This window comes from Aplosporella prunicola, assembly GCF_010093885.1.
Source record: "Aplosporella prunicola CBS 121167 unplaced genomic scaffold K452scaffold_8, whole genome shotgun sequence".
Taxonomy (NCBI): domain Eukaryota; kingdom Fungi; phylum Ascomycota; class Dothideomycetes; order Botryosphaeriales; family Aplosporellaceae; genus Aplosporella; species Aplosporella prunicola.
In genome coordinates, this window is record NW_022983536.1 from 620,084 (window position 1) to 638,030 (window position 17,947).

The 17,947-nt window shown below is 58.3% G+C and overlaps 8 protein-coding genes across 8 annotated transcripts; 4 read left to right on the forward strand and 4 right to left on the reverse strand.

Annotated features, from left to right (window-relative positions):
- The first annotated feature begins 37 nt into the window (after window positions 1–37).
- K452DRAFT_161971 (uncharacterized protein) lies at window positions 38–2,629 on the forward strand. Its single transcript, XM_033535676.1, has 5 exons — window positions 38–469; window positions 606–1,342; window positions 1,388–1,928; window positions 1,978–2,403; window positions 2,452–2,629. Exons 1-5 carry the CDS (start codon window positions 354–356, stop codon window positions 2,459–2,461), a joined length of 1,830 nt encoding a protein of 609 aa, XP_033399481.1. The 5' UTR covers window positions 38–353; the 3' UTR covers window positions 2,462–2,629.
- Window positions 2,630–3,728: 1,099 nt separating this feature from the next.
- K452DRAFT_161974 (uncharacterized protein) lies at window positions 3,729–5,461 on the forward strand. The gene is made up of 2 exons (XM_033535677.1): window positions 3,729–3,777; window positions 3,987–5,461. The coding sequence occupies exon 2, from the start codon at window positions 4,019–4,021 to the stop codon at window positions 5,420–5,422; it is 1,404 nt and encodes a 467-aa protein (XP_033399482.1). The 5' UTR covers window positions 3,729–3,777; window positions 3,987–4,018; the 3' UTR covers window positions 5,423–5,461.
- Window positions 5,462–6,052, reverse strand: K452DRAFT_162110 (uncharacterized protein). The gene has a single exon (XM_033535679.1). The coding sequence runs from the start codon at window positions 5,876–5,878 to the stop codon at window positions 5,501–5,503; it is 378 nt and encodes a 125-aa protein (XP_033399483.1). The 5' UTR covers window positions 5,879–6,052; the 3' UTR covers window positions 5,462–5,500.
- On the reverse strand, window positions 5,925–8,888 carry K452DRAFT_247189 (uncharacterized protein). Its single transcript, XM_033538048.1, has 3 exons — window positions 8,800–8,888; window positions 8,608–8,753; window positions 5,925–8,546 (listed from the first exon to the last, which is right to left on the reverse strand). Exons 1-3 carry the CDS (start codon window positions 8,837–8,839, stop codon window positions 6,195–6,197), a joined length of 2,538 nt encoding a protein of 845 aa, XP_033399484.1. The 5' UTR covers window positions 8,840–8,888; the 3' UTR covers window positions 5,925–6,194.
- K452DRAFT_162112 (uncharacterized protein) lies at window positions 8,777–10,072 on the forward strand. Its single transcript, XM_033535680.1, has one exon. The coding sequence runs from the start codon at window positions 8,965–8,967 to the stop codon at window positions 9,622–9,624; it is 660 nt and encodes a 219-aa protein (XP_033399485.1). The 5' UTR covers window positions 8,777–8,964; the 3' UTR covers window positions 9,625–10,072.
- On the reverse strand, window positions 9,813–12,246 carry K452DRAFT_285814 (uncharacterized protein). Its single transcript, XM_033540168.1, has 5 exons — window positions 12,010–12,246; window positions 10,508–10,623; window positions 10,240–10,443; window positions 10,133–10,181; window positions 9,813–10,068 (listed from the first exon to the last, which is right to left on the reverse strand). Exons 1-5 carry the CDS (start codon window positions 12,104–12,106, stop codon window positions 9,938–9,940), a joined length of 597 nt encoding a protein of 198 aa, XP_033399486.1. The 5' UTR covers window positions 12,107–12,246; the 3' UTR covers window positions 9,813–9,937.
- A 638-nt stretch (window positions 12,247–12,884) lies between these two features.
- Window positions 12,885–14,390, forward strand: K452DRAFT_296758 (uncharacterized protein; the record flags this gene model as incomplete). Its single annotated transcript, XM_033541947.1, has 5 exons — window positions 12,885–12,951; window positions 13,021–13,229; window positions 13,289–13,451; window positions 13,512–14,301; window positions 14,357–14,390. The coding sequence occupies 5 exons, from the start codon at window positions 12,885–12,887 to the stop codon at window positions 14,388–14,390; spliced, it is 1,263 nt and encodes a 420-aa protein (XP_033399487.1).
- A 1,563-nt stretch (window positions 14,391–15,953) lies between these two features.
- On the reverse strand, window positions 15,954–16,969 carry K452DRAFT_162003 (uncharacterized protein). Its single transcript, XM_033535678.1, has one exon. The coding sequence runs from the start codon at window positions 16,771–16,773 to the stop codon at window positions 16,141–16,143; it is 633 nt and encodes a 210-aa protein (XP_033399488.1). The 5' UTR covers window positions 16,774–16,969; the 3' UTR covers window positions 15,954–16,140.
- Window positions 16,970–17,947: the final 978 nt, after the last annotated feature.

Here is a 17,947-nt window from a genome sequence, read left to right on the forward strand (position 1 = left end):
ATCCATCGTCGCTCGCCCGCTTCTCCCGCGCCTGCTCTTCGACCTAGACTCTGGCCCGGCGGAGAGCTCTGCCGCGCACCCTTTCCTTTTGCATGTCTCGCCGAACGTCTTTCCTTGCGCTCTCTCTCTCCACCCCAGCCCGCGGCACGTCCACGCCCACGGCCCTGCGCTGGTCCTTCCGTCTTGAGGTACCACTACTACCTTTGGATTTCTGCTTCTCCTTCATCCACAAGTCTTATTTTGTTCGGCCTGATGCATGAGAGAGCTTCGTCAATTCCGTCGCTTGACTCTTGTGTGCGCCGCACCACTGCCCCATCCCACCCTTTCCTTCAATCCGACCTGCCGCAGCAGTCATGTCTTGGTCTGCTCCCTCACCCGGAGCTCCTCCCTCCTACTCACAGCAAGCTTCGTACGCTCATCAGCCGTACCCTCCCTATCCGCCGTCAAATGGCGCTCCTGCGCCGCCCAAGTAAGTTGCCATCTACGACATGGAAATTCTTCTCAAATTTGTGTCACATTCTTCCCTTGAGCTTCGTGTGCTTTCTCACTTCGTCACGGAACCCGCCGCCTTTCCTTTTTCCTATTCCTAACTGATTTCTTTGAAGCGCGTCGGTACCCTATCCTCCTAAGCGCAAAGGTAACCCTGTGATTACCCGGTACCCCCTCCCGCCTGGCTATCGTCCTCCACAGGCCCCACCAGGTGCACCTCCATATGGGTCAGCTCCATATCCGCCACAAGGCTACCAGGCACCAGTTCAAGGCTACCCTCCTCAGCCAAACTACCCCTCAGGGCCCCCAGCAAATTACCAGCAGTCTTATCCCGGATATCCGCCGAACTATCAGCAGCCCACCCCAGGCTACCAACCAGGTTATCAATGGCCAGCTCCACCACAGGGCTACCAGACACCGGCTCAAGGTTATGCTGCGCACTCCTACCCACAAGGTTATCAACAACCGGGGGCATCTGATCCTGCCGCACCTCTGGCAAGCTATCCGCCAGGGGGATGGCAGCAGCCACCGCCGCCACCCGCAACCAGCCCACGAGGCTCTCAAGCTTCCCCTACCGATCAAAATGCGACACCCACCTCGGCTCATATCCAGCCTGGCACTGCTAATTCCTCACCTACTTCTAGCCATCGTCCACCAAAGTCGAAGCGGGGTCCGTCCTCGCGGACCGTCAGCATCAGTGCTGACGAAATACCGGAAACCCACAAGCTCTACCAAACAGAGCCATATGTGATCAATCTAGGGCTAGATGAATGGGATCAAACAGACTTTGACGGTGCTATATGGCCCAAAGCAAACGATCCGGTTGATACCGACCTTAGCTTAGGTGTCATCAGTAAGTAATGACCAGGTTGAAAAGAGCAAGGACTAACGAACAAAGATTGGCATCCTGCGGAGCAAATAACACGCGCATTGCCATGGGACTTCCACGAAGCTGAAGAACGGGCGAAACACCCACCACCTCCAGCACTTGGCAATGGGGAATCAGTCTCTATATACTTCACACCGGAAAATGCCCACGAAGCGTTCTTGAACGTGAGGCAGACGGACGAATGGGAAAACATGAAGCATGACTCGATTTTCCATGAATTCACGGAGCCATCTGCGACTATTCCATTGGAGGAGGTCATAAACAACCGCGATCGTGTTCAAGAAGAAGAGGAAATTCCGCATGAATCTGACTGGAATGTTATGGACAACCTGGACCAGGCTCTTTCTAACGAGCAGGATGCTAGCGGCTCGAAGACCACAACGGGCAGCGGACCGTCTCCACCTCCGTTCCAACCTCCTCCGAGAGATGAAGCACAGGAAGATATCCTCGCATCCTTGGGCGTGACGGGTTCACCCAAACCTATTCAACCCTTGTCTGGACCGCAGCCGATGCTTCCACCAAAGCCCGAAAGGAGTGGAAGTATGGAGAGGTGAGGCATGAAAATTCCGTGCCCAAGACCGCGCTAACAATATTTTTAGGTCAAGTCTACACTCGAGACCACCGCCACATCTTCCATTCCACAACGGTTACCATCATAGTGGGCTGCCACCGCATATGGGGTCCTCACATTCCCCACCAATCCCGCCGCCCCCTCCCCAGCGTGAACGTTCACCCTCCTATGACCCCTGGAAGGTGGATCAGTTACCCTCCACCAACAGCAGGACACGCAGTCCGGCCATTTCTGACTCGAGCCAGCACACGGCTGCTGGTTCCGACTTCCACATGGATGATAATGATCCTTTCAATGCTAATGCGCCTCCACCTCAGTTACATCGAAATGAAAGCAGTGCCGGCCGTAAAAGAAGCTACGAGGAAGCAGAATCAGGAGAAGAAAAGCACCGGCAAGAAGATGACTACACACCGCGCATCAAGCGACGACAGCCACGTGTCGCTGCTGCATATGGGTGAGTGAGGGCTTCTGTAACATGTGAGTTGAATTGACAAGGATATAGCCGCCGCTAGTCCCATTCTGCGCAACCCCACAGCATGTGTCTGCAGACAGCTTGCTGTTGGCGTGTTGGTTGCTGCCGCACTTGGCACCATTCATCGTCTGGGTGTTGGATAAAGCTGCTTGATTTACAAAGCAGCGACGAAGTACACGTGTAATATACGGACGGATGCTTCTTTCTTTTCCTTTGGGACTTTGTTCTTTCCCCGGTGTTCAACGGCCTCTTTTCAACGGGGGTGATAGGGCTCTCTCTTCTCGGAGCACTAGACCCGAAAAAAGTAATGTGTTAGGAATTCGCGGGACATGGCGAAAGCGGGCTTTCTTTCCCGCAACCCGGATGACGAAAGAAGATGAAGCAAGCTCTCTTTTTCTCTGTCTACGTCTCTGTCTCTGTCTCTGCCTCTACCTTTCTCATGCAGTCTGGTGTTTCTTTCCAAAAGACGGATCCAAAAAGTTCTTTTTTCTCGGCCAGTTCAGACAGAGCCAGCCTCCAGCCTTGTATTTTCATCAATCTCTTCTTTGCTCCTCTTTGCTCCTCTTTGCTCATTATCTTCCACCTCTCAATTTCCGTCCGTCTCCTTCTCATGTCTTCACATCTCGCTTTTTTCTTCTCGCCTCTTCGTCACAGTAAGAAACGCCTCATGCTTGTTCACCAGACTAGATAATAGCGTCGTCGTTTTGTTCGTTTCTCATTATGACCGTCGCGCGCGCCCGCCGCCACCACCGTCGCCGCCGCCGCCGTCGCCGCTGCTACCGTTCTCGCTACCGCTGCGGCTGTTGTAGTACCCAAGCATGAAGGGGTACCGCCAATGCCCAAAGCGATGAAGCATGTTGGGAATTGGGAAGCGTATATTTGTGAAGTGAGTCTTATCGCCAGGCTATTCGACATTTTCCAAATGCGACACCTAAGCGAGACTTACTACTCACCTAAACAGCCTGCAACTTACGCAAAGTAACCCCCAGTAGTTTCAAGTTTGTTTAGTCTACAGCTCATTTGGACAGCTGGTTGTCTACAGCCCAAAGTCGAGCAGCCTGCGATGCTTTCTGAAATCCTGTTGCTTGAAGCGGGGATATGTCGGGCGGTCTGTCGCTTGATTAGGCCTAGCTCGGCCAACCTTGTCGGGGAAACACCGGCGGCCGCAGGTTTTTCTCAGCACAGAATTTCACACCACCCGCGTTTAACAACCACAACCATGTGAACGTTGTCGGGAACGACATCGCTGTCGCCAACAACTCGCAGATATTTCAGGGCTTGCAGCCGCTACTGACACGGTACAGCCGACTTGTCTAGTGCGAGCTCGCCCGCCACTCGGCTACGACTCGACATTTGGTATGTTCTTTTATTTTTGTTTTGTCGCATGCCGCACTGCCCCTCTTGATGATGACACCTTTTGTAAACCCATAGGGAGTAACACTGACTTTTGTTCTCCCAATGGTGGTTTCTTGTATTAGACTACAACGGTATCTGATCAAGACTGCCCTGTTCTGACTCACTTCGTCAAACTCGTGCGCTGGACTTTCGCTAACGTCCCTCACTAGACAAGCCGCGATTAGCTTCGCATTAAGTCGCAATGGCCGAGGCAGGCGTGATAGCACCGGCCTCTGGTGCGGAAGAGCCGAAGCCGGTCAATGAGAGTCAAGATAGTCAAAATGGCACCACTGGCCCAGCTCCAAAGGATACGATTTCCAAGCAAGATGCAAAACCCACTGTGCAGCGTGCGAGAAGACCCAACTATGCCAAAATTCATGCCCAGCCGCTCCCCGTTGTCGTCCACCCACTACCGGCCTTTGTCCCGCACAACCCGCTGTCACTGCTTCGCGTTGCATGGATCATCATCTCGCAATACTTTGCGCCGCCTGCGTCGCACCCGCCCGCCCGCCACATTGGGTACTGGTCAGCTGAAACACGCTCGATCCACGTCACGGACCCGGCCAGCGTGCGGGCGCTGTGGGAGCAAGGCTTCTTCGGCAAGGGCAGCCTGAGCCGTAGCGAGCCGACCTGGCTAGACCGCGAGCAACAGCGGAAGGGCGTGCTGTCGGGGCGCATAGCGGCCGAGGACTACACGCAGGTGCGCCGCAAGGAGCGCAAGGAGTACAAGAACGAGCGGGCCCGCAAGGAGCGCGAGGCCCTGGAGGAACAGCTGCGCCGGGAGGGGAAGCTCGTCGACGCGGCGGGCCGTGATGCCGCCGCCTCTGCCGCTGCGAAGCGACAGGACGCGCTGGAGACGCAGGCGCCTGCAGGCACGACCGAGGGCGGCGACGGAGAAGCCGTCGCTCCGTCGACGGAAGAGGCAGTCGCGCAGCAGCAGCAGCAGGAGAAGGAGGAGGAGGAGAACATGGCCGACGACGAGCTTCTCGCCGACGCGCCCATCGCAAACCAAGAACACCTCCAGCTCACGCTGGAAGAAGCCTTCTTCCTGCACTACGGGCTCGGCGTCCTCGACATCGTCGACCCCAGCACCAACACTTCCCTCAACACGTTCTCCCTCCTCCGCCTCTGCCGCACGCACTCGTACTTCCCGCCCCTCAACCCCACGGCGCCGCTCCGCCCCGACGACCCCTTCCTGCTCAAGTACGCCGCGTACCAGCACTTCCGGTCGCGCGGGTGGGTGGCGCGCGACGGCGTCAAGTTCGCCGTCGACCTGATGCTGTACAACCGGGGCCCAGTGTTTTCGCACGCGGAGTTCGCGGCTGTGGTCCTGCCGGCTTATAGTCATGCGTATTGGCGGCAGCAGCAGCGGGGTGAGGAGGGTAGAGAGGGAAGGACGCGGAAGGAGCAGAGCCCCTGGTGGTGGCTGCATTGCGTCAATCGCGTGCAGGCGCAGGTGCTGAAGAGCTTGGTGCTGGTGTATGTCGAGGTGCCGCCGCCGATGGAGGGGGAGGGGGAGGTGCAGGATGTTGGCGCGCTGTTGAGAAGGTATAAGGTCCGCGAGTTTGTGCTGAGGCGGTGGGTGCCGAACCGGATGAGGGGGTGATGTGGATGTGATAGGGTTGTGGTGTGGTGGGGAGGCGGAATCCACAACTACCTACCTAGGTAGCCCTTGATTGACGTTCTAGGTGAGTCGGTGTCGGTGTCGGTCCCTTGTAGAGTACTCGTACGAAGCAAGCAAGCAAGCAAGCCACGCTTGCTGTGCTGTGCTGTGCTGTGTTGTGTCGTCAAGCCAAGTCAAGCGCAAGACGAAAAAGAAGATGAAGACGAAGAAACGAAAAATCAACCACTTCAGCAAGGCATTGTGCTGTACTGTCATATGCATACCTACGCACATACACACATGCGCGTCCATCAAGTCGTCTACGTCGTCGTCGTGCGTGTCTGTCTGTGTCTGTCTGTCTACCCGCCATTCCGTCGCGCCGGCCTGGTACAAATAGTCCACCCATATAAACAGTAACAGCAGCAATGATAATAAAAGCACAAACCTATTCCGCCTCATGTTCCTCACTCCTCACCTGCTTCCCTTCCTCCTGCCGTCCCCGCCACCCCCCCCCCCCTATCCCCATCTCATCCCATTCCAGCCTCGGCAGTCCTCGGCAGCAGCGGCGGCGGCGGCGGCGGCGATGGTAGTGATCATGTCCATGTCGGTGTCGATGTCGGTGTCGACGATAAAAGAACCTTGGGCACAGAGGCCGCGAACGGAAGCGCGAGAGCGAGAGAGCGAGCGTGCACAAGGACGTCGTGCGCGGCATGGCATAGCCTCCTCATGTTTTGTTTCCCGCAACAGCGTAGGTAGCCGTAGCGGCAAGCTCCCCTCACCGCACCAATCTCGCATTCTCGCCCTCCTCATCCGTGCTCTCTTCCTCGTCGTCCTCATCCTCCTCCTCATCCTCCTCACTGTCCTCCTCACTGTCCTCGTCCGTCTCCTCTTCACTGCCCTCTTCGCTTTCATCTTCACTCTCATCCTCATCATCCTCATCCTCCTTCAACCAATCATCCAACGACCTCTCCCCCCCACCATTCTGCCTCCTCGCCATCGCCGCCGCCACGCCCGCCATCTCCGCCCCGCCAAAGCCACCACTCTCCCTAACCGCTCTGTCCAACTGCTCCCCCGCCGGCACCGTCCTCACCTCACCATAATAATCTGTTTTAGCCGACGCAGAAGCACCAGCACCACCACCAGCCCCATCCTCCCTCAATCTCGCATCCGGCTCCTCGCCCTCCGCCACCCATTCCGGCAGCTCCTCCTCCCCGCCCCGCAGCCCCAGCCCCCCGACCCCGCGCTCGTCGCCCACGACCAGGCTCGCCGACCCCAGCATGTAGCCGCCGCGCGCCTCGGACGGGCTGGGCGCGTGCGGCACCGGCTTCGGCGCGAGCAGGAGCAGCGTTGCCAGCTCGGTGCTACTCGGCACCGCGAGCAGGGAGCGGTACACGCGCGCCCGGTCGCGCACGTCATATGATGTGTCGTAGCGCGTGAGGAGGAGGATGTAGTTGTACAGGAGCGGGATGGCGTGTGGCGTCTCTTGGGCGGATGGCCGGCGCGCGGCTGCGTCGTCGGTAGTGTCGTTGTTGTTGTTGAATTCGTGGAAGCCGCCCTCGTCTTCGAGGCCCGTGGGTGGTCCAGACGAGCCAAGTTCCTCGGCCGTAGACGGCGCGACGGGCTTGGGCGGCGGGTGCAGCTGCAGGTGGTGCAGGTAGACCTTGGCGGCGAGCAGCAGGATCTGGAGCTTGCTCTCCTCGGCCTCGTTGGCAAAGCCCTTTGCTAGGATGCGCAGCACATCTGCCGCGATGTTGTTCTCGGGATCGACGGCGGCGAACTCGCCGACGAGCCAGATAATGCTGGCGCGGGCATGGGGGCTGGCGGCCGCGTCGAGGTTCTTAGCCAGACGCATGACGGTGCCGGCGTGCGCGCCAGGGTCGCGCTGGATGAGGTGGCGCACGACCTCGAGGGCCTCGGCGACAAGGCGCGCGTCCGGGCTCGAGACTTGCTGGAGCAGCAGGCGCAGGCAGCGGGCGGCAGTGGCGCGGTCTTCGGTGCGCTGGGCGCAGCGGCCGATGGCGCGTACGGCTTCTCGCACCAGCGCGGCATCGTGGCCAGCGGTAAAGTGCGAAAGCTCAGCTAGGACGAGTGACTGCAGGTGCGGCGGCGCGTGGGGAAAGATGAGCGTGAGCAGCTCGAGCTTGAGGCGCCAGACGGGGGGCGCGTCGGTGGCGCGCAGCACAAAGTGCGAGACGTAGCGCACAAAGGGCTGCGGCCGCGCCAGACACACGCGTACCGCATTGTGCAGCGCGACGAGCTGGATGTCGGGCGAGGAGCGGAAGAGCGAGACGAGCGGTCCAATGGCACGGTCGAGGTAAGTCTCATTGCCGAGGTGCAGGTAGCAACGCGCCACGGCAACTATGACAGCGCTGTTGCGCGATTGGAGTAGCGGCGTCAGCGATTTGAGAAGGAACTCAAGATCAGGATCGATGAGCACGACCTCCTCCGTCTCCTCATCGGCGTCCTCTTCCTCGTCCGAGCTGCTCTCGTCATAGAAGCCCTTTGTGGGCTTGGTGTTCTTGCCGCCAGCCGTCTTCTTCTTGGCCCACCGCGTCCGCCGAGGAAAGCACTTGCGCGCGTAGATAGTCATCAAGCGCAGAGTCGCCAATTGGCCCCACTCGTCCATGTCCACAAGCTTGCGTATCAGGCTCCTGTAATGCGGATGTATGAGATCGATGCGGTCCGGGCAGATGTCGGAGAAGGCGGCGACGGCGGCGCCAGCCACGTAGTATTGCTTATCGCCGAGCAGGGTGGAGAGGTACTCGATGAGCTGGGGGAGGGTGTTTGGATCGAGGCGGTAGCACTTTGGGATGGCGAGGGCGGCGGCCTTGCGCACAAAGGGCGACATGTCGCCGGCGCCGCGCTTGATGCCGAGCGAGACGATCTGGGAGATGACGGGGACGCGGATGCCCGACATGACGCGCAGGGCGAGGGCGCGCACATGGGGACTCGAGTCGACGAGCGACTTTTGGATCGTGTTGATGGACAGCAGCGCCGTGTCGGGCTCTTCCTCGGCATGCTGCAGGAGGTAGATGTACACCAGCTTCTTGATCTCGAGGTTCGGCGAGGCAATGTTCTTGACGACGGCGCTGAAGAAGGGCAGGGTTGGCTGGTTGCGGTACGACATCTGCTCCGGGGCGCGGCGGCGTTAGCTACGGAAGGCTCGTGGATTGCCGAGGAGTGCATACGGCTATGACGCGCCGCAAGCCCTCGAGGACTTCACGGTCATGGCGCGAGTCGAGCAGCTTCTTGATCTGCAAGGCGGGCAGCGGGCGCGAGGAGGGTTTGCGGGCGGAGCTGGCATCGCGGGCGGCTTCGAGGGTCAGGTCGCGAGCTGGACGGGTCAGCGAGGCAATCCAACGACAGACGGAGCGACTCACCCGTCTCCAGCATGCTCGATATCCTCGTCATCGACTCCATGGCGGCGAGGTTGCGGGCGGCGGTCTGGTGGGACGAGTTGAGAGGAACGACGTAGTCGCCGCGAGCTCGGGCACTCCCGTCAACCATGCCTGCACCACCACTCCGACAGCCCAAAAATACCAAACATGGCACCACCACCACACACAGTCCTGCACCCCACCACCCTCCCCTCCTTCCTGCACCACCTCCTCACCCCCACACCCACAACAAACACCACCCTCATCATCTGCGCCCCCCGCGCCACATTCGAGCAGCAACTGCTGCACTCCCTCCAATCCCAATCCACTCTCCTACAACCAACCCTGCAAACCCTAACCACCACCTCCGCCCTCCGCACCCACCACTGCACCAGCCTGCCCGCTCTGCGCGCCTTCCTCTCCAGCCTCACCCACACCCACAAACACCCAACCACAAACCCAACAACAATCGCCCTCCTCAACCCCCTCGCCCTCCACGCCCCCACCCCCTCCCACTCAGCCCAAGGCCTCTCGCGCACCCTCGCCATCGCAGTCGACGCGGCGCACGCTACGGGCTCGCGGCTGGTTATGGCTGAATGTCCTTTCACCCCCTACAACGACGACGAAGGAGCAAGCGAAGAACAGCAAGAAGACCCCTGGGCCACCCTCCTCCCGCTGCTAAACTCTTCATCGCCTTCAACTGCTTCAACGACGGCGATGCGGCGGGGCTTTGGCGGCTGGGTGGGGCGGAGCGTCGAGGCGCGGAGCGTCGTGGAGCAGTGGTTTGTGTTTGAGTCTGGGGAGGAGAAAGAGGGAGAAGGGGAGTAGGGGAGGGGTTGGGGACTGAGTGGGTGGTCGTCTTTGTCTTTGGTCAACAGCAGCAGGCATGCCACCATACTCGGACACGCATACCTACCACTCACTGCTCACATCACGTCACCCACACACACACACACAAAACCACCTCTCACAAGCAAGCAAAAGCAACCGCAAACAACTACACACGCAAAAAGAGAGCAAAAGACAGTTTTACCGACTACGTCCGCTCATCGATAATTTCTGCAACCACGCGCACACGCGCACACACAAACACACTACGGCCTCGAGCCGTCCAAATCAAAACACGTCCGAGCGAGTGCCTCTACCAGTCCTTCTTGATGTCAAAGGCCCACTCGAACTTCAGGTGCGTCGTGTTGTCGTCGTCGATGAACTTGGACACGGCGTTGTAGTGGCCACGGGCCATCATGCCAGTGGGCGCCGTCTCAGGCTCGACTGCAAAAGAGCGATATTTAGCATGCTAGGCGCTTATTTATGAGACATGGCTGCGACTACTTACACTTCTTCTCGTAGGTCTGCTTGTCGGTCGTGTTGGGGGAGTAGCTGCCCTGTATCGGGGTTAGAAGACGCGTCACTCGTCAGACCGGGCCTGCCGTCGCCACTTACAATCATTTCTTGCATCTTGCTGCTGACGCCCATCCTCTTGACAACCTGGACGTACTTGAGGCCAGACAGGATCTGGTGCTGGACCTTGAAGATGGCCTTCATGCGGAACTGGGCGCCCTCCTTGATAGTGAAGGGCTTCTCCTTGAGGTGGTCGACCGCGCCGGGAGCAGACAGATCAATGATGATATCGGGCCTGCCCTCAACCTAGATAATGCTGTTAGTTATGCTTGTTCTGCAAAAAGGGAGCCCAGGGGCATTAGGTGCTTACCTCGAGGCCGAGAGACTGGATGATGACAGTACGGGGGTCATTGGGGTCAGAGATGGTGTTGCCAGAGCCGATACCGAGCGACTCTTTCCACTTGCGAAGGGACTCATCGTTCGCATCTGTACAGAACATTATATGATTAGCAAACGCAACTCCCCAGTCTGAAATTATTCAATGCTCCCAAGTGCTGCCCGCGGTGCGGCTGGTCCGTAAAGGCTTTGTCGTTAATGGGTGGTCCGCTTGGCTGCTGGAAAGTGCCCTGAACGTGGATCTCGTTGAAAACCCCGGCTAGAAGTTGGCAGTCTAAATCCAGGTGGAGTCTTCAAAATTGCCGTTTTCAAGTCGGGTTAGGCTATTGGGACACCTGTGATAGCTCGGAACAAACCGACTCCTCTTGCACACCCATCGTTGCAGAAGGGCGTGTGCAAAATTTCAGGAGTGGCCGCTCACCTCTGAAGCTACTCTCTTGAGTGCCGAGTTTTTAGAGCTTGGGGCACACTTAATTCCTGCCTGGTGCCGTGGCTGCGTCACTGGATTTTTCTCCGATTTGGAGCCGTACAAATTGGTTGCTCCGGTTGCCCTTTTCGCCGTTGGGGGAAATTGAATCCGTTCAAACCATAACCAAGGGCTGTATGGGCGGCGGTGGGGGGGTGGTACGGTCTTGAGAGTTTTCGGAGTCTGAGCCATCACGCTCTCGAGGGCCTGGAGGGGTTGGAGGTGTCGGAGGGATGGGAGGGAGACCCAACGTCCTGCGAACAAAGTCTCTAAAGCGATTTTTCTTCCTTTTGTAGCTCGCCTTGGCCCTGTCCTTCCTGGTCGGTGGTCGTGGTGGTTGTGGTACGAATTCTTGTATGAAATGTGGCGGACCAGTTGACCGTGCAGTACCTGCATAGTGTTTTGACATGGTGGTATTTCCCCGAGGCGATTACGAGATGGGTTGGATGTGCCTGCCACAGCTGGATGGGGACAAAGATTGTGGGAGACAAAGAATGATGATGGGTGCGAACAAAGTGCTTTTTGATAACACGGGTGCTCGATAGAAAGAAGCTTTACGATGTGCTGCCGCTGGCAGTGGTGGATGATGGGGACGATGGACAATGGATGCTGGATGCTTGATGATGAATGATGGATGGTGGATGGCGAAAGATGCAAGATGCAAGATGCAAGATGCAAGATGGATGATGGATGAAGCTGGGCGAGGAAAGGGCAAGAGGCCCCGTAGCGGCAGGCAACCAGGACGACATTGTTGTCGAGGGACGGAAGGTGTAACAGCAAGCAAGTTGAAGTTGCCGTTTTTGTCCAAGTAAAGCTTAGAAGAAGCAACTTCAGGTGCAGGTCCCGTGATCTGCGGCTCAGGAGAGAAGGGCTTCCGCGTTGTTTATCCAGGGTTCATACAGGCAGTCGCACGCAACGCGGAGCGGTGGACGTGCGGGACTGGGCGACGGCAGAGCGGGCGGGAGCAAAAAAGAAAAGAAAGAACGACGAATGAAGGAATGAAGACTTACCCAGCTGCTGGTACTCGTCGATGGTCTTCTTCTCGCCGACCCTGAAGCCCTCGGTCTGCTCGGGGGTGAGCTCGTCGTCGTGGGTGTGGTCGGCCATGGTGGTGCTGGGATGTGGGAGCAGGGGGAAGAAAAAGGCTACTTGGAAATGAGAAAGGGAAGAGGGGCGATGCTGAATCCAAGAAAAGGCAATGGGATCGTTTCGTCAGGGACAAGCAGCCAGAACAGCGTGAGGGCTGCGCTTTGACGTTGAGCGCCCCACGCTGCCTCACCGCTCGCCCGCGTCTGAGCATCCAGACGGCGGCGCGTCCTGATTTGCTGCTTCCATTTGCCTCGCCTGCTCCAGGCTCTCCCGCACGCAGTCCGCACGCATTGGAACTCCGTGGGCGTGACTGTGACTCTCTCCTCCCGCGTTTTCCCATCGTCACGTGACCATTATATCTCTCGCTGGCTGACCCAGGATGACGAAACAAAATCGACGGCGAGCGCGCGCGCAAGATAGGTAGAACCAAGACTACTAATGAGAAATGGCGCCCGCCTTTTCGTCAATCCCTTCCTTGCTGCTACACTTCACTTTCTAAACTACAATAGGTATACTACTGCTTCACTTTTTCAGTACGTTGTTTCCCTTCCCCCCCCCTCCTCTAGTGAGTGCGCGGGCGGTCAGTCAAGGGGGGCGACGCCCGGGCGTCCGTGTCGCGAACACATCGCGTTTCCTTCCCATCCCCGTAGCCATCTCGCGACAACTCATCCTCACCAGCATTACCCACCCCCGCTAACCGCCGCCCACAGTGGATTTTGGAGTCACCATCAGTCCGACGAGCGGTGCGACTATTGGCGAGCTTAAGTCCCAACTATCCTCGCACTTCGGCTTCAACATGGTTCACAAGCGCACCCTGCCCGAGGCGCGCAACCCGCTTCTCCTGCCAGAGCACACCCCGCAGCGTACGTATGACCCCGTCGCATTGATGCGCGCCATGGGTATGGAGTAAGTGTCCCTAACGCGCCCCGCAGTCGACATCCTCGCCGAGCGCCGCCGCCTCGGTCAGACCAACCTTCACCTCAAGACCGGCCAGGTCGGCACCACAAACGCCGCAAAGCCCGAGAACCTGGGCCTCTTCGACTATGCTCACTTGCGCGCTCCTCTGCCCAAGGACCTACAAGGCTCGGGCGTCTTCTCCCTGCAGAAGAATGGCGCATACCCGGAGTCGTATTTCTTGATGGTGAATGCTTCTTCTCTAGCGACGCGTCGGGAGGATTTGAGAATGCTGACGAGTACCAGCGTCGTAGCAGCGATGGTTATATAAGTGCGACGGGCATGTTCAAGGCTGCGTACCCCTGGGCAACTCTCGCGCAAGAAGAGGCCGAGCGCAACCACCACAAGACCCTCCCCACCGCGGGTGACGAGGAAGTGGCGGGCAACGTATGGATTTCGCCTGAAGACGGTACGCATTCGCCTCACATGCGCCATTGAAAGCCAGCAAACACTGACATTAGCATCATAGCTCTCAGCCTCGCGGAAGAGTATGGAATGAAAGCGTGGGTGGTCGCGCTGCTTGACCCTGCGCCCATTGAGAAGGGTGCCAAGGACAAGGGCTCGGCCGCAAACGACATCGCGACTCCCCCGCGCTTCGTCGTACCGGACAAGGGATCTTTGTTCCCTCCTGCGACGGGCTCCATGCGCACGCGCAGCAGAGAGCTACGCTCTGCATCTCCCAGCAAGACGGCGGCGCCGCGCAAGATGGCATCACCGCGCAAGCCGCGCACGACGCGCAAGACGGCCAAGGCCGCGGACGCAGAGGCGGCGACGCCAGCAGGCAGCACCAGCAAGCTCGCGAAGGAGGTGGAGGACGGCACGCCCGCGCCAACCGATGCGACGGAGTCCGTAAACGGCGACGCCGCAGCGGAGAAGGGGCTTACGCCTGTGCCGGAGAAGGTGCAAGTCGAGGTCGACGAGTCGGTGCGGACAGACGGCGATGTCGAGACAACCACGACGACAGTCAAGGTGGACGTGCCGGCGGAGCACCCCGAGCTGGCGATCCCTGAAGACCCACAAGAGATGATCGCGAGGGCGCGCGAGATGGTGGAAGCGGCGAACAAGGCGGAAGGGCGGGGCGACGACGCCAAGGCGGCGACGAAGCGCAAGGCTGACGACGTGGAGATGGACGACGCGGAGGGCGCGGGGCTGGAGATGCAGCAGCCGGCGAAGAAGACAAAGGTGCTGCAGGAGGAGCTGAAGAAGGAGAAGGTCCGGACGAGGGCGTTCATGGGGCTGAGCGCGACGCTCGCGATTGGGTCAGTATTGCTCTGAGCCGAGTGAGTGAGCAACATGGCTAACGATGATGACCAGCGCCATGATTCCCTTCTTCCAGAGCTTGCTCTGATGCGCCGCCACCATTGCCGGATGCGCAGACCACCACGTTCGTTGACAGGCTCGCTGTTCGGGCCACAGCACACATACACACAAACCACGACACCACATGCGTCCATCAGTCCCCTCCGCATCCGATAGGTTTCGTCGCGTGCACGCGCGCTGCTGCTGTTGCTGTCTGGGTGGGCGAAAGAGGGGCGTTCCGTGACACCATTTCCTTCTGCTTCTGCTTCTTCTTCTCATTTCCAGGTGTTTAGTTGTTTTTGACCTGTCATTTCTGCGGCCCTTCCAACCAACCATCATCTATTTCTGCGTCTCTGCGTCTGTCTGTCTGTCTGTCTGTCTATGCACCACTGCCACCGTCTTCGTGCCTCGCTAGCCGTTGGGTAGGTAGCTAGTAGTGCATTATTCTGTCCGCGTGCTCTCAAGCTTCTCTTTCTCTTTCGATCATAAAGATCACAAACAAGAACAAGAGCCAGCCAGCCAAGCAAGCAGGCAACGGGCGCTCGGCGCACCTACAAACCTCATAGACGCCCGCCATCAGTCCATCCATCTTTCCCTGGCAGGGCCACAAGCGCAGAGCAAGAGCAAAAGAGCAAGAGCACCACTACGCTTGGACAGTCCAACACACCACACCGCACCACACCGCACCCACGAAAGAACGGCCAACTCGACGCGAGCACCACACGAGCCCGCAATCTCCTTTTCCTTTTCTTTTTTTCTTCCTCTTCCTTCACATTTGATTCAGCTTTTCTTCAGGCTTTTCTTCAGGCTTTCTTTCAGGCACGCGGGGGATTGGGTTGTTTAGGATTTGGTCAGCGGACGAGGGGGGGCGGGGATGGGAGGCTACCTTTTGATCTTCCTATCTACGTGCGTGCTACGCGGCGGTGGCGTTCGTTGTAGATAGCTGGCTTTGGCTTTGGCTTTGGCTTTGGCTTTGGCTTTTTGGGCGGGGATGCGCGCGCGCGCGGGCGATGGGTGGCGGGTGGAGGTTTTTCGTTAGCTAGCGTTGATTGGCAATTGATCTTGCTTGTTGGTAGTGCTTGTGTTTTTGTGCTTTTGTGAGGGTGTTGTGCTGTGCTGGTTTTGGTTTGTGATGAGTTGTGTGGTTGTTGTGTTTTGGTGGGTAGGTAGGTAGGTAGTAGATAGGTAAGCAAAGCAACGGTTCAAGCGCGCAAATTGTCTTATGCCAGCTACCTAGGTGGTGTCCGGACAGTCGTTTTCATGGGAGGTGGGTGGTTGTATATGCCGTGCCGTGCCATAACGAGACAGGCCGCCGGTGATGGATGGGCACCCGGTTGCTAAACACCAAACCAGTAGTAGTAGAGTAGTAGTGCTATTTCGAGCTCTCCGTGCACTGCTCCTACAGAAAGACACGCGCAAGCTCATTTACACACCAATTCCTCATGCACTCATCCAGTCCTCGAACACGAGACGTATTGCTGCCGCTGCTGCGTAAGCATCCAGGTTCCAGCCAACAGACCAGCCAGGCACACCAAAGCCCACGATCCATGACCATGGCCCACGGCGCAGCGCATCAGAGCAATCTAAACCAATATCCCAAACGCTCAAACAAGCTCTCTTCATTTCACCACAGCCCACCACGTCCAGGCCTACTAGCAACACAAACCCCCAGTAACAAGCAGCGCACCGCACCACCACCACCTACGCGCGTACCCAATCATCCAACCATCTATCAATCCATCCCTCCATCCATCCAGGCAGGCAGGCAGGCAGGCAGCAGGCAGGCCACCACCCTCATCTCATCTCATACCCTCATACCCAACACCAACACCAAAGCAAATCAAAGCAAAGTAAGGCAAGGCAAGACGACAAGGCAGCCATGCGGTCCCAAATACGAAAAAAGCCGCGCCAAAAAAAGCATCGCCGCGCCAGAGATTGAAATGAAATTGCGCCGGCCGTTCGGGCCCGTCGTCCTGGCTCCCGCGCGGCGTATAGCGCCGAGCCCGGAGCCCCCCGGGGTCACCCTTGGAAACTGAACCGGCGCGCGCTTGCGGCGTTGCGGCTTTGTGGGTTGGAACGTTGGAGCCGTTGGCGCGCGTGTGGTGTGGTGTGGAGGTGGTGATTGTGTGGGTGGAGGAGATTATGGAAGAGATGGAGTGGGAGGAGGGAGATGCTGCTGGGTGGTGCACTGCGTGCCTTGGTGCTCTGTTCTGCTCTGCTCCGTTTCTTGGGTTTGCTTCGTACTGTACGGCCGGATAGAGTCCTCTGGCTCTACCTACTACGTAGGCAGGCACTGTCTCTGTCGTGCGAGAAGTGGACCTCGATCTCGATGTCGTTTTTAAGGTCGGCCGTCTGCGGGGTAGCAGAGAACAAGCAACGTCATTAGGTTTATGTAAGCTTACCTTCTTCTCCGTCTGCTGGATCCACACCATCCGCTTCTTTGCGCCGTATATCCGTTTCTATATCCGTCTCTTCGCCTGTCTCTCTCTCTGCTCTTTTGCTAAGCGCCTGTGCGCCCGTCTTCAGCTCCACACGGCGCACTCACGCCTCGGCTTCGTCCGTTCTGCCGTCATCGTGTTCAATTCCAATTGCTCTTAGCGCTCGACGTCGCGTACTCTGTTGCTGCGCCAGCTCGGCGCGTCGCGGTGCCGCGCGCTTTGGTCGGCTTTCTCTTCGCACTGCAGGTCCCCGGGCTGGTGGGTTAGCAGCTGCGTGTATCCGTTGCTTCTATATTGGCTCTGAAGACGCCAAAAAAAGGGTTGTTGTGTCTGACAAGAGCTTCGAGTGCTGCCTTGTCGGCCATGACTTCGAGTACAGCGGGACATGCAGGAGCTGGGTGTTCTTCAGCCGGCACTATTTCCGGTGGGAGATGGTGTAACGGCAGGCGGGGTGCAGATGGAAGAGTGGAAGGAAAGTACCTACCTAGCACTAAGCCGGAAGCGGCAGTGTCACGTGCGGGTCAGCCATGTGCAACGCCAACAGCGATCCCGAGCGAGGCAACACAGCATGGATGAAAAGTTAGGTCCCTATGCACCGTCGGCGTTACATGGTGAGAATATAACTAATGGAACCCACGAGTGCCTCGTGCAGCACAGCAGGAGAGCAATAGCGGGTAGCCGGGACTGGGGCGGGCGGTGTGATATCTACGTGGCCGACGATTTTGGTGTTGTTGTCCCATATGCAAACGGCCATGGACCCTTTCAGAGGGCGCTTCGGATGATGCAGCGCCATGACAAACAGGGGCCTGGTCAATCAGGGTCGGCCGGAGCCCAGACTCGCGCAGTGGGGCCGCGAGATTTGGACCCAAGCTCCTCGCACCAGGGACTCCTGGGCTGATTGGCGGGCGTGCTTTTTTGCGCCCTGCTACATACGACGGGCCAAAAATACCAGCTACAGGTACATTGCAGCAAACACGGTACCGGGGTCGACATGGCCGAAAGCAGCGGGCAGCCCACGTTGTCGTCGCTCCACCCTCCCGTACCGGGCACGAGGGAGGACGATTTGAAGGGTTGGCGGCGGCGATCGTTCCGGGCGGTTATTCAAGGTTGGTGGGAAGTAAGATCTCGTGTCTTCGTCACGGTGATGGCAGCGGCGGCGTGCGGATGA